General features: G+C 42.5%; 1 protein-coding gene across 5 annotated transcripts; it reads left to right on the forward strand.

The window, feature by feature from the left end:
- The first annotated feature begins 5,298 nt into the window (after nt 1–5,298).
- Nucleotides 5,299–11,385, forward strand: KRR1 (KRR1 small subunit processome component homolog). 5 transcript variants are annotated; one of them, XM_061454744.1, is made up of 10 exons: nt 5,299–5,395; nt 5,861–6,039; nt 6,852–6,986; nt 7,206–7,331; nt 7,424–7,507; nt 8,156–8,212; nt 8,661–8,831; nt 9,027–9,104; nt 9,233–9,326; nt 10,628–11,385. In XM_061454744.1, exons 1-10 carry the CDS (start codon nt 5,314–5,316, stop codon nt 10,765–10,767), a joined length of 1,146 nt encoding a protein of 381 aa, XP_061310728.1. In that variant the 5' UTR covers nt 5,299–5,313; the 3' UTR covers nt 10,768–11,385. The 5 variants fall into 5 exon arrangements, with proteins under 5 accessions (XP_061310728.1, XP_061310729.1, XP_061310730.1 ...); XM_061454745.1 differs by having other exon boundaries at nt 5,864–6,039; XM_061454746.1 differs by having other exon boundaries at nt 9,233–9,338; nt 10,639–10,763.
- Nucleotides 11,386–14,029: the final 2,644 nt, after the last annotated feature.

Below are 14,029 nucleotides of genomic sequence, written 5' to 3' on the forward strand. Positions count from 1 at the left end.
AATGATACTAAATTCCTTTCCCATTTTGGCTCTCACCCCTTTCTTGTCCACAAATTGACAGCAATTTTATTGCAAGCGAGTCTTTCCCCAGACAAAGCCATCGTGTTTTCTACTCATCGGTTCTTCCTTCTTATCTTGGGTTCTTCCTTCTGCCATAAATCATCTTTGTTTTGCTTTGCCAGCTCACCCTTTGAGATGCCTTTTGGTTTGCAGTTCTCTCATTTTCCAGCTCTTTTTTCCTCTTTGGGTTTAGCACTTGCTTTCTTCTCTGCTCTCTTTCAAAGGAAAGCCCTTGTTCTCACAAACTCAGCTATCCTTCAGCTGAGCTGAATTTATGATGGCCACTGTACCCTCTTATCTTTTCATGCCTAACTTTACAAGTGTCTTCACGGTAGCTACATCTGAAAGCTTTGCTATCACATCAGTGATATTCCTCTCCATTTATTGTAAAATCTTCTTCCTGTCTTCCAAGCCTCAAAATATGAATAGATATCTGACTGGATCAGTGTTTGTTTTTCTTCTAGGTTTTAAGCTCACTAACAGTGAGGGTGAGTTGTTATTTGTCCTTCGTGTCCTTGTGGTAAGATTCAGATTACATGGTGAAAAGATCACCTGAAAGGATGGGAATTAGCATATGATCCCGTGATGATAAAGTAAGTCTCTTTCTTTCTTTTGAAATTCATTTTTTCAACTCCCACTTACCTGTCCTCAACTCTGATAAGCTCTGCCTGCTTGGGCATTTCCCCAGTTCTCCACAGAGAAGGCAGCAGCACCACTACAACGTTGTTCTTGCCTGACTGCGTTTGCAATGGGCACCACTACCTTCATCTATCAGCATGTCTGCACATCACTGGATTTGACAGCAAAGACAAGAACAAAACAAAGCCAGAGAAGGGACTTACACTGCTGCCCAGGGATAGAAAGGCAGAGGGAAAGGAGGAGGGAAGAGAGAAATTAAGACCACAACCCCATTCGCTTGAAGGCACAGAGGTCGCATTAGCCAGATGGGGAACGAATTAAAAGAGGCTTTTCTGTAGGTAGCTGGGCACGGGGAGCTTCTGTTTGATTATTTTCATTCTGCCAGGGTACCTTCCAGTGTCAGGTCACTCACAGACATAATTTTGTTCCAATAATGAAAGAACTCTATATTAACAGAAAAAAGGAGAACACATCTGTGACTATTTTTCCTCCATCCAGCCCCATTAATAGGTTTTGGTGGCCAATGTGAACTATATTTTGATCACTTCAGAGGTTCTGTATGAAAATTGTATGATAATATAAGAGCCAATCTTATCTGCCCATATGCCTGTTTCCTGCCCAGTTGTAAACTAAGAATTAAGAACACCCTACTCTAAGATAAATTTGAAATACAATTCTCCAGTTATTTGAATCAAAAGGCAGTATTGATTATTTAATTACATAGAAATGATCCAGATGCTGAGCATTTACCACAGATTAATGACTGTCCCAGAGCAGTTAATGGCCCTTCTCGCTGCCATCAACACAAGCTGCTTATTAATCCCTGGAAAATGGCTTGCATAACAATCATAACCTGCTGTTAAAAGTTTATAAATAGATAAAAGTGTCACATGGATTTATGAGTGCTAAGGCTGAATGGGATCTGTGTGGCGTTTCTAGTGAATGAATGCCATGTGCATGAGCTCATCTGATTGCTTGAATTATCACAAAATCCCAAGTTGCTCTTTTGGATTGGAAAATTGCACGTTAAGAAAGTGCCAAGTGGCTGGAGTCTTATCTACTGACTGGGAAATAATTACTTTGCTGCATAATAAAGAGGTACCTTCATTCTAACAGCAGGGTCCTGTCCTTTTTATCACATAGCCTGAGATGCATGTAAGGGAGGATGTGTGGCTGTGCTGTTTTTTAAGAGGAATTAAAAAACACTTGCACGTATGCACACACACAGAGCTGATCCAGGTCCACCCAAAGCCCAGGGATGGGTTCAGCAAGCATAGGGCTTTTGCCAGGCTGGGATCTGTATTTTTCACCCAAAGGTCTTCAACAGAGCACTTCACACCTGGGTGTCTCCATCCCATACTGGGCTGCTGTAAAATGAACACGGTATATGCTGACAGTGAAAGCTCCTTTCAGAAAACACATTGCTTCTTGGTGCTGGCAGAACTGGGAGGGCACACAGACCTCAGGGTGGTGGAGGGCAGGGAATTGCAGCGGCACTGTGTCCCACTGGTTGTGCCCCCCTGCCATGCTGGCACTTACACTCCTCTTCTGCCTGGGAGCTCAGCTGCCAAACCAGCATGCGGTAAATGCCGCTCCTGTGGGTCTGTCACAGCACAGCTGGAATCACCTGGGCAGCAGCCTTTAGTCCCCAGTCCCCTTAGCAGCCACTGTCTTTAAGCTAGCTGTCCTCACTCTCCTAACCCCACCAGGCAAGCAGTGGCTGGTTATTGCATTTGAGTGGTGACTAATAAAAAAGGCTATGGCTGGAGCCTGAGAAGGCTTACCCAGAGGAGCAAAGCAGATCTGTGGGGGCATCTTGTCCCTACCAGGAATTAGGGAAGTGGCTTCCCCATACCCAACCAGACCACAGATCCTGAGGTAAGAGGAAAGACAAGCATTTAATGTCTCCTTTAAAGAATCAAACAGGAGGGGACGTGAGGGACCTTCCTGAATCAGTTTCCAAGTCTATCAACATGACTGCCTCTGTTTTCTATTACTTTTAGTGGATCTGTCTCAATTGGGCACGAACACGCTTCAATGCAGCACTGCACCAGTTGTCGATCCTTTGAATTGGAGAGGTTGGGTGCCACAAGGCCCAGTCCCTTGCCTTTTACACTCTGCACAATGCACCTCCCTCCTTCTCCAGCACAGAGGACTGGGGGACTTGGTGACCCCCACACAGCAGCAGCTGGCAAAGACTGTGATGCATGAGAGAACTGGGCACATGGGCAGGCTGTCGCTGCCACTGCAGAGGTGTGAGATACATACCCAGAGCAGAGCATTGCCCAAGAGGTCAGCAGCAGAAAAAAAAAGATGTATCTCACCCAAGACCTTTCCTCTGACCTTCAAAACTGCGCACAGAGAGCACACTACTGCAAAGACCTTCTGCCTCATTGACTGCTTTGGTCGTGACACCTTCTCCCTGCACCTCTCCTTTGGGCTCTCTCTTCTCTCAAGCCGCAGCCTATAATTCGTATTCTTTTCTCTGACACTTCACAGCCTGCAGCCTCCTCACCTCTCTCCTCTCATCCCAGTCAGGAAACTGCCAGCATGCTACAGCCCATTCCTTTGACTTTTTGGTGGGTTGCATCTTACTCACAGGAGGAGCCAGGCTACAAACAAGTACAGAACTAAACTACTTGTCCTCCCCCAAACCCTTTCCAAATCTGCTTTGCTGCATTTCCACAACACTTGGCCAGTTTTCAGGTAAGATTAGCACTGTGCACTTCATGTGCTACCTCTCCGAGGAGAAACACCTCCCTGGGTGGCCCATCCCTGCCTTCGGATGGATCGGGTGCCTACAGCCGGGAAGGACCCCCATCCCGAGCATATAGGCTGTGCAGCGCTAGGGGATATCAGCCTAGAAAGCAGGAGCTGAGAGAATGCCTCCCTGTGCGCGCCCAGGGCACTGCACCCTTCTGTCAGTGGCATACAGCATCCAAAGCCCGGCGTCGGCAAGGCAGGAGCAGGACCTCAGTCTCTTCACACAAGGCAGGCCAGCGGGGCAGCGGGAGCACGTTCTCCACCGCTTCCATCTCTCCCCATTTCCTCCTTCAAGCAGAAACCAAAGGGCGGGCTGCAGCTCCGTTGGGGATGCTCCTCTTAGCGTAGCGGTCCTGCCATCTAGCGGTATCGGGGACGGATAACCCAAAACGGCCGGAGGGACCCGCCAGCACCCTTCTGCTTTCCCCTTCCCGCTTTTTTCCCCGTTGTCCTCAGAGCAGAAGGTGAATCACTGGAGTGCCGCTCCTAGCCCCACGGTGGGATGCTCTGTCCTTCACAGGCCCACAGGCGCTTCCACAGCTGTACCTGACTGAAATACATGGGCAGGCAGACATTGCAATAAATGGCTAAACCCATGCATGATCTCAATGGCAAACTTGCACATAGTAGGGATCGTGGTGTCTCATTCACTGTAGGAGATGGTGTGGGTACAGGGCTACGAGATGGAGCAGGCTAGGAAAGACAGCAGTCAGGTTCAAAGACAAATTTGGGCAAGGGAGGGGTGTAAAAAATGATTTCTGAATTAATACCATATTTATGTGTAGATCACATGATAGGAATTTCGTTCTCATCACGATGGTAATTAAATAACCTAGAGTGCAGGCTTTTATAAACAGTTCTGATGAACACCTGCCAAGAACAACACCATCCTACTGCAGAGATGCAGGTGTTTTTCCCAGTTCTTCACTCTATTGGCTTTTCATGATCCCTGAAAAAGAGTGAAGAAGGCACTGTCTTGCTTTTTTGACTGAAGAAAACGCTCAGTTACACATACAGGAAGGGGGAGAGAGGAGGATGCGAAGCATCCCCTTGAGAACCTCAGATTATGTTATTCAACTGCATAATTAGGTCTCATCAGGAACATGTTTTATTTAGTTACGAGCACTCAAGTACCTCAACTATTTATCAGTGTGCTTCAGAGTACATTTTGATGATGCTGAATCTTTCTTCCTTTACCTTGCATAATAGTGATAGAAATTGAAATCTGAAGAATGTGGCTGGAAAAGATGTTTCACATGAATGAGGAGGAGGGTAAGAAGAGACTTGATATATGCCTCTCACCTCAACCAAGGCACTGAGTTTCTTAGGGCCTGTGCCTGTAATGAATCCAAAAGGTGATGCAGAACCCCCCTGGGGTAGCGAGCAAGGTCTCCATCAGTATCACCCCCCCACCAGATCCCGCTGGCTGGAGACGGACCACGCTGCACTCACAGGAGCCGCTGCCGCCCAGGCGCAGGCACAGTTTGGGGTAAAGGGACCCTGAGGGGAGCTGCGGCAGTCCTCTGTGCTCACAAGCAGCAGTGGCCAGCACTGCCCCTCACTGGCGGCAGAGCGCATCCCTGCCTGTTCGCACCCGCTATATTTCCACTCTTTTGCTCCCAGAGAAGAACAACCCGGTAGGAAAACGCGTGTTGTTCTGCATGCAAAAGATAAAGCCACTCAAACCATAGCTGCCACTGAGCCACTGCAGCGCGCCCTAGCACCCCGTCCGCTTCTCCCTCAGGCCCGCCGCGACCACCGCTCCTGGTATGCTCCGCGGCCATGGTGGCCGCTCCTTCCGGTGCACTCCGCTTCCGGTTCCGCGTGATGGGAGGCAGAGCACGGTCAGAGATGGCGGATGATGATCCTGAGGGAGCCGGGCCGAAGCAAAAGGAAAAGCCGAAATATAGAAGCAAAAAGAAAGCGGCCGCAGGTAGGAGCAGGTTCAGCGGCCGCGCAGGGCTGGTACCTGGTTTTCTGGGAAGCCTTCGGGTTTCGGGCTGCCCACCTCGTGGCAGCGGGCCTGCTGCTCTGTCCCGGCGTCAGGGGTCCCTGCGGTTTCCATACACAGCCGGGGGCTGAGGAGCTTGGCTGCGGTTTCTTGTAAGCCGAGAGGCAGCGTGGGGAAGGTAGGCTGCTTCCCGACCTGCCTGGCACAGAGGCGTCTGTGGGTGTAGGGGCCACACAGCGGTGGGGCCTTGTGGTGATGTGCCTCTCGTTATAGTGCTCTGGTTGCTCGCCTCAGCCTAGGTCTTCTTCTTATGTAATACGCCATCCACAACGCGCATCTCAGCTGAGAAAATTCCTTTGATAAATAAATAGCCTAAAGCAGTAAATTAACCTTGAGGTCAGAAGAGATGCAAAACAACCTTTTTTTTTCTTCTTTCTATACTTGTAGCAGTTGATGAATCTGAACTTCTCACCGTGCCAGATGGATGGAAAGAGCCAGCCTTTACAAGAGAGGATAATCCCAAAGGGCTGCTGGAAGAAAGCAGTTTTGCAACGTTATTCCCAAAGTACAGAGAAGCGTACTTGAAAGAGTGCTGGCCACTGGTCCAGAAAGCCTTGGGTGAACATGTATGAACATTTACTCATTGTGAGACTATGTTGTATCTTTTAGGAGATACAGGTCTTAAGTTTATAAAAATGTGCAAATCAAGCTTATAAAAAAGTGCAAATGCTTTTCTGATACAGTATTTGTGTATATTTCTACTATGCTTGCATTTAGAATTGGTAGTGTAATTTTTTATCGGCATCAAGATACAGAGTGTAGCCGGACTTGCAGTTCTTAACATCTTTACAGATGCTGGCAGCAAATCTCTCTGAAGCAGCAAGTGTCTCAGCATCCAGACACTGACAACTTTGTTGTGCCTGAATTCAGGGAGACAATGGAGGCGCTGGTTTGGGCCTTGTGACGCATATGTTTCGTTTTTATTCATAGAATCAGCCAGGTTGGAAAAGACCTTTAAGATTGTCATGTCCAGCCTTTACCCTGGCACTGCCAAGTCCACCAGTAAAACATGCAACTGAGGGCCTAGTCTGCATGGTTTTTGAACAATTCCAGGGATGGTGATTCCACCACTTCCCTGGGCAGCCTGTTCCAATGCGTGAGCACCCTTTCAGTGAAGAAATCTTTCTGAACATCCAACCTAAACTCCCCCTGATGCAGCTTGGGGCAGTTACCTCTGTCCTCTTACTTAGAAGAAGAGATCATCCACATCCTCTTGCAAGGAGTGTGTACAAATTTTCTTAAGCTGAAAATCACTTAAGGAATTTTGGAAAATGGATCTGTATTCTGTATGTAGTGTTCTGTTTGTGAGCTTCTTACTGCCAAAGATGAATTCTGAGGATCTTGAGGCTGACTCACTATTTCTGTTCAAATATTGCAGTATGTGAATGCAGCGCTGGATCTAATTGAAGGAAGCATGACTGTCACTACCACTAAGAAGACTTTTGATCCATATGCAATCATCAGGGCTAGAGATTTAATAAAACTTCTGGCAAGAAGTGTTCCATTTGAACAGGTCTGAGTTAAATCCTGGAAGCTTGTATCAAATTCAGTTGTAATACTTATAAAATAGTATGTTTTCAAAATGTGGGATTTTCAAGTGAGTCAAGTAAAATAAAATACATATTTAAAGTAAATATATCTTAAAGCAAAGTGAGAAGAAGAAACTGAAGTATTCTTTTGACTCTTCTGAATGATACATTCAGATGATGTTGCCCGCTTCTTGTCTCTTCAGGCAGTTCGTATCCTTCAGGATGATGTTGCATGTGATATCATTAAAATAGGCACTCTGGTGAGGAAGCGAGACACTTTTATAAAAAGAAGAGGACGACTTCTTGGGCCAAAAGGATCTACTCTGAAGGTATTTCCTATAGGTGTAGTAACCAGACAATTCTTAGACCCAAATTTGAGCAAGGTCTTTATACTTAATTAATTTCTTTTTTTTTTTGGTAGGCCCTGGAACTGTTAACAAACTGTTATATTATGGTGCAAGGCAACACTGTTTCAGCTCTTGGACCCTTCAGTGGGCTAAAAGAGGTAAGGGGAGGCAGATGAGCAGATGAGCCATTTGTGTAAAAGACTTTTGTTCCAGGCTCAAGTGCAAAATCTGGCAATCTCAGGAATATCTCACTGACTTTTCAGCTATGTGTGAGATACTTTTATGTGAATGGGTGTAGTCTTAGCATCTTAGCTGCTGGATTTTGCTTCGACTCTGAGGTCTTACTGTCTTAGAAGTAAAAAAGTATGTGTGAGCTACTGTTTTGTTGTGGTTTTTTTTTTAGCAAGACTTTTGGTAGTTTTGGATAAGGGGTGCAAGAATGAAAATACTGCAGAATTCATTATATATAACCTTAAAAAATATATAATACATTTTTAGTAATGATGTAGGAGAAAAATGCTCATCAAAACCAAGTTTTTCATGACACATAAAATCCATGGTAACATGGAAGTGATGTTTGTAGGGTGTGCTGGAGTGTATTAGAAACATGACAAGATTACTGCTATTTCTGAAGTGCTGTGCCTTCTGGTTAACCATGTGTGGTAGCTTTTTAAATCTGCCTACTTTGAAGGGTAGTGGCTGGGAGAGGAAGAAAGATCATATACCTGGTAATTTAATTAATTAGAATACAAAATACTTGCTGAGTTTTCTGTTCTTTTTTTTTTTTTTTCTTTTCTTAAATACAGGTCAGAAAAGTTGTTCTGGACACAATGAAGAATATACATCCCATATATAATATTAAGGTTAGCATGGTCCACTGTGCATCTTTGCTTACAAGAAAGTACTGTTTTTTTTCAGAGAGTTATATGTTGATAATTTCCATGTTGCTGTGTGGTAACCTGTTTTTTGAGACTTGTACCAGGATATATTACCATAATATCATTAGCAGCATCTCAGAAAACATCAAAGGAATAGCATCTATAAACTTTGATTGTTTGCTTGATGCTTGCTTATTTAAACTGAGGCACCTCCTCCAATGCATTCCGTCCCTGCTTTGAGACATACCTGTCTTTCTGGGTCTGCTGTTCATAATTAAACCCCTCTGCTTATACTGAAGTGAGAGATGGAAGATTTGGATGTAGCGCATTCATTCTAAGAAAGATTAGTAAAACTCATAGTTTGGAGCTCTTGGCTACTACTGTAATACTATTTTTTTAATAACTTCTTTGTGACATTCTAAAACTACTGAAGACTTTGATGATCAAAAGGGAATTAGCAAAAGATCCTGTACTGAGGTCACAAAGTTGGGACAGATTTTTGCCAAAGTTCAAGCGGAAGAACTTGAAAAAACGCAAGGAGCCAAAGAAGAAAAATACCAAGAAGGAGTACACGCCATTCCCACCTCCACAGCCGGAAAGCCAGGTCAGATGAAGCTTTATTTGGTTATAAATATATATAGGGCAATATAGATATGTGCAGGAATATAGCTCAACTTGAAATCATGTTCTTGCTAACGAGGTTGGGAGGCCTTCTCCATCTAGTTCTGATTTCCTGAGCCTGTACGTCTGGCTTATAGTGCATAATAACCTAAAGCTCTCTGGCACTTGTCTTACGCAGATTGATAAAGAATTGGCAAGTGGTGAATACTTCTTGAAAGAAAGACAGAAGAAACGAAAGCGAGTGGAAGAGATAAAGGTAAAGTTGTTCTAACTCACTGTTCAGTTAGACTGCTTGCTTGGTTTGGTTTGGTTTTGTTTTTTTTTTTCGAGTGTCCCTTTTGCCGTGCTCTACTGATAGTTTGGCCTTTTTATTGGTAACTTTAGGCAAAGCAAGCAGATGCACTCAAGAAAAGACAAGAAGAAAGAAACAAAGCTTTTATTCCACCAAAGGAAAAGCCAGCTGTGAAAACAAAGAAAGGTAACTGTTGATGTGTTTTTTGTTTTTTTTTTTTCCCTGTTCTAAAACCTCTAAAATCATCTGCTGTTGATTCCTAGGCTGAGTGAATTTTGCAGAGGTATAGCTGTAGGGAATAAAAAAAGTCATGCAAAAAAAATCCTAGTGATTAGATTCATGCCTGTAATTGCCAGGGACAGATGGTAGATCATGCAGGCCATAATTCTGTATCTATAAAATGACAGTTCCCTATAGAACATTTTCCTAATGGAGATACTGGGATGGCAAGCTCAGTTCTGGTTACATCGAGTTTTTTTGCTTTCAGTCTTGTAGTGAAGCTGCCGTAACTTTTGCATTCAAATAGCTTTTCTGTTAAGAAAAAGAAACCCAAAAGCAATACTTACTTGAGAACTTACACTGTAGGTAAATGTTGGTATAAGATAGGGTAAATAGCTTTTCTAAAAGTTAAACCAAAACCACCCTGTATGCAGAGTGAGAACTTGTGTTCTCAATAATTTGGGTTTTATGCACTAAAGATACAAGTCTTCAGTTTTCCAGATTCATTGATAATACTACGTACTCATTCACTGCATTAGGTATGTGATGAATCTTTTGTATTAGCTGTGCTACCTACGTATTCTCACAGTGTATATTACACAGTTTCTTATGAACTGAAAAGTTCACTTTTATCAAAAAGCCTGTGTTCTGCAGCATTGACACGGTACTTTTTTGTGATGGCAGTGAATTTTCAGTCATCCTGCAAGAGACTGTGCTGCATTTCAAATACTGTGCTTTTCTAGCTGCTAAGTATTTTGACCTGAAATCCTTAAGTCTTCCAAGAGCAAGTAGTTTGTAGAGAAGAACAGAGATCAAAAGACTGTGTGAGACAGGAGAGTTGGATCCAGACTCATGGCTTACGCCCTAAAATAAAAATGTTATCTCTTAAGTATAGAGTAGGTTATTCATGTTGCTTGGCATTAAGTGCCTAACTTGTAGCTTAACCCTGGCACTCCTTTGTAGAAGCCTCTTACACAGGCTTTCATACATCTGGCATGTAGCATCTCTGTTCAAATGCAGCTGTATAGGGCTTTTTCTGATTTTTTTTTATTTATATGACTGTTCTCTGAATTCTGTTGAGAGAAATTTTAGTGTATAATACTGTTTTCAACAAAAATTATTATTAGAATAGTTTATAAAATCAGCAGTGAACATAAAATGAGTCCTAGGCAATGCTACTGGATGCAGTTTACTGCATCTTGTAGACTGTTAAAATTTAGAGAAAAGTAAAATTAATTTCTGTTGTCTTTGTATTTTTTACTATGTAGCCTCTACTGAGAAAAAAATTGATATCGAAGCCATCAAGGAAAAGGTAAAGAATGCAAAGAAGAAGAAATTAGGAGCACTTCCTATGGAAGAAGTCAAATTAAAAATGGCAGCAGATGAAAAGAAAAAAAAGAAAAAGTAATTCACCACCCAAGATTTTCTTTAATGAACACTTTCACACTTGGAAGATTTGAGATGTCTTGCTATCAGTATAATCTGGACAAGAAACGACTAGGTAGAAAGAGCATTCTCTTCGTAAGTACAGTTTAATTAGTGCACCTAAAGCAGCTATGCAGAATTGCCAGGGTTGGTGAAGAAAATCTGCACTGCTCTGTTGTTTGAGAAAATAAGAGAGTGTATTTGGGTAATACTTGTCTGCCTTAAGGGAAGGTTTTGTGATAGAAACGTTCAGGAGCTTGGTGCAGGATGTTAAAACATTAGGGTCAGAGAGCTCTGTGGAAGTTTAAGGTTCTTCTTCTGTGAAAGACTACCAGACTATATGCAGCCTTGGTTATGGTGATAACTTTTGAAAATGGGCAAGATTTATTACTATATTATGCTTTTGTTTCTGTGAAAGCTGATTATTTTTGTGTGTCTTGGTGTTAATAAATTAATACATTGTTCTTAAATCCTTTAATTGGTCATCTGTTGCACAGCGTCCATGTTGTTTTCCAGGAAACAAGTTTACAGCTTCATGTGAGAATTAGATAAACCATAATCTTAATTGAATGCCATTAATAAACTTAATTTATTAGCATTATCCTGGAGGCTGTTGGACAGAATGTGGTACAAAGCAAAAGCAAGTGGCTTTCCACACAGAATGTGCTGCAGGGAAAGCACAAAGTCTTGTTATCTTTCTTTAAATATATTCTTAATTTATTTCTTGCTTGCAAGAAAGTCTAAGAAATTGTGTTTCTCTTTCTTCATTTTTCTTTTTTCTTCCTTTTTCTTGATGCCCTTCCCCTTTTTTAAAGGAGGTTTATTTTTTAAAGGAAGTTTAGAGGGTTTTAGTTTCCTGAAAAATGCAAATTGTGATGAAGTTCACTGAAAGAGCAGATGTTGCTTCTTTCATACATCTGAGATTAAAGAAGCAAATGTAATGATTAGGAGGTGGTAAAGCAACACCAATTTAATGATTGTGTTGGAGTGCTTTTGCCGAGTTTTGGAATTCTGATGATCTGCACATGCAGTGGAAATGATTATACTAGAATACTGCAGCTCTCTGCTCTTAGTTTCAAATAAAAGGTCACTAACCTAACACAGCTATTTCCTTTATTAAATGTATAAATAAGAATTTAGAATACATGTGGTTAAATAGCCAGTACATGTGCATTGAGAAATAGCTGAGATGCTTGCCCTTTAGGGCAGGAGATAACATTAGCTGTAGCATGCCTTTCAGTTATGTGATCATTTATTGGCACATAATTGTTAGGAAAAAAGATGCTTACATTGCTCTGCATTATTCATAAATACCAGTTTAATTACTTGTGGAATCAGGAAAATACTAGTTTAACAGATACTTCACTGAGAATATCCTATTAATAAGTCACAAACTATTGAGCTGATGGGTTTAGTGATGAGCATTATGAAAAGCTTTTCACAGCACTGTGAAAAGATTTTTAGAAACACCAACTAAGCAGTAGTTGACTGACTGTACTGTGTAGAGGGGAGATGGAAGTTAAGTGTCAGCTTGTTCGTTCAGATCTCTCAAACAGTGATAGGACTAATTTCAACAGGAGGCACTGCAATATTGGAGTTTAAATCCTGTTCTCACAGTGCAAATGGGTGCCTCAGAGTGCAGAGCTAGAAGCCAGTAAGGATGAGTCTGACCATAGCCAGGGAAGGAGCATGGGTGTCCTGGGGGAGGGAGAGTCCTTGGTTTTCTAAATTGGACTGGAAGAGGTCCCTTTCACTGCAAAGGTCTGGCACAGGTGTTCCCTTGTTGGTTGTTTAAAAAGTTGAAAACAAGTGTAGGACTGGTTGCAGGTTGGCATTTCATTTCAAGAACCTTTATCTAGCTGAAAGTACCCTACAAAAGTCTGCATCTGCTAGGTGCCTGGTTGTCTTGAGTTGCAGTGCAGGAAAAGATACCTCAGTTTGGTGGCAGCCTAGCCTCAAATTATATATACTTCAATGGAAGTCTGCTCTTTTAAGTTAGAACCCACACCTGAGGCACTGTGTAGCTTTACTGTCAAATCCCATCCGGGTAAAACTCTTAACGGACTTAAGGAAGTCTTGTCCTTCTGTTGTTAGGAGGTGAAAAGGCTTCCCATTGTGTTTAATCTTTTTCAGTTGTTATGGTTGACAGGTTTCAAGGATTAACTTACACTGGAAAATGAAGCAAGCTTACTCATATTCCTCTAGACAAGTTAAACCAAACCTAAAACCCCGTATCTGGATAGTAACTGGCTGCATGGGCTCACTGTTGGTGCTTTTGTACCAACTGTGGCTTACCAGTTCTAACACTTGTATAAAAAAGTAAAGAATAGAAAATAAAATGGATTTGGAAGGCTTTAAAGGTTTTGTTGGTATTTTCAGAACAGATTGACCTGTTGCAAATTATCTCCGTAAACTGATTTTAGAGTTTACAGACTCACAAAAATGTACCCAAAGGCTATATTTTGCATTTATCACATGGAATTCATGGGCACAAACCGTAAGATAGATGCGAACAGCTCAGAGTGGTTTGATCATCAGAGTTAAATATAGGGATTTTTGGATGTCCTTAAAATGAGATGCAGTACTGGTTTAGCTTTCGCTTCTTGACTTACAGGCGTTTTTTGTTTGAAAGATACCATGTTGTAAAGTTTAGGGATATTTTTTCCCCTAAGCTCCAGTGATTTACAGGTTTCTTAATGAAGCTTTTCTATGGTATTTCCTTAAAGCTGCTGAAGAATAGTTAAATGATACTGCTGTGAATGTTTTGAACTTTAAGGACTTTCATTCTGTTTGCTGCCCTGGAGACCAAGCATAGATTAAACTAAGCAGGGGAGATTCCTGCTGAGCTCACTTTTGGTCCCTGGACACAGCAGTGTATGCTCTTTCCTCTCCTCCGTTTCCCTTTGCAGTAGTAGTGTTAGCGTCGAGACAAACACATAACCACCGGGATGGTTATATGAGGTGCTTTATTGAGGCGCCGGGAACCAGGGGTACGCACCCAAATCTGGTTCCAACTCCCGTCACATCGCGTTCGCAATTTATACACTAAAATTTTGTAACTAATACATATTCAACACAGATTATATCATTGACTAATACATATGCATCAAGGATTGCTACATCAGTCTATTACGACATCAGCCTCCTTTGCGCTTGCGCAGCCCCCTCTGGTGGTCGCCCTGATGAAGTAAGGAGTCTTCCTCAGATGAAGTAAGAAGTCTTCCTCAGGTTGTCCTTTTCACCTT

This window comes from Pezoporus flaviventris, unplaced genomic scaffold (assembly GCF_033815535.1).
Source record: "Pezoporus flaviventris isolate CSIRO_AGI_PZ_B2104156 unplaced genomic scaffold, CSIRO_AGI_Pfla_v1 ptg000016l, whole genome shotgun sequence".
NCBI lineage: Eukaryota > Metazoa > Chordata > Aves > Psittaciformes > Psittacidae > Pezoporus > Pezoporus flaviventris.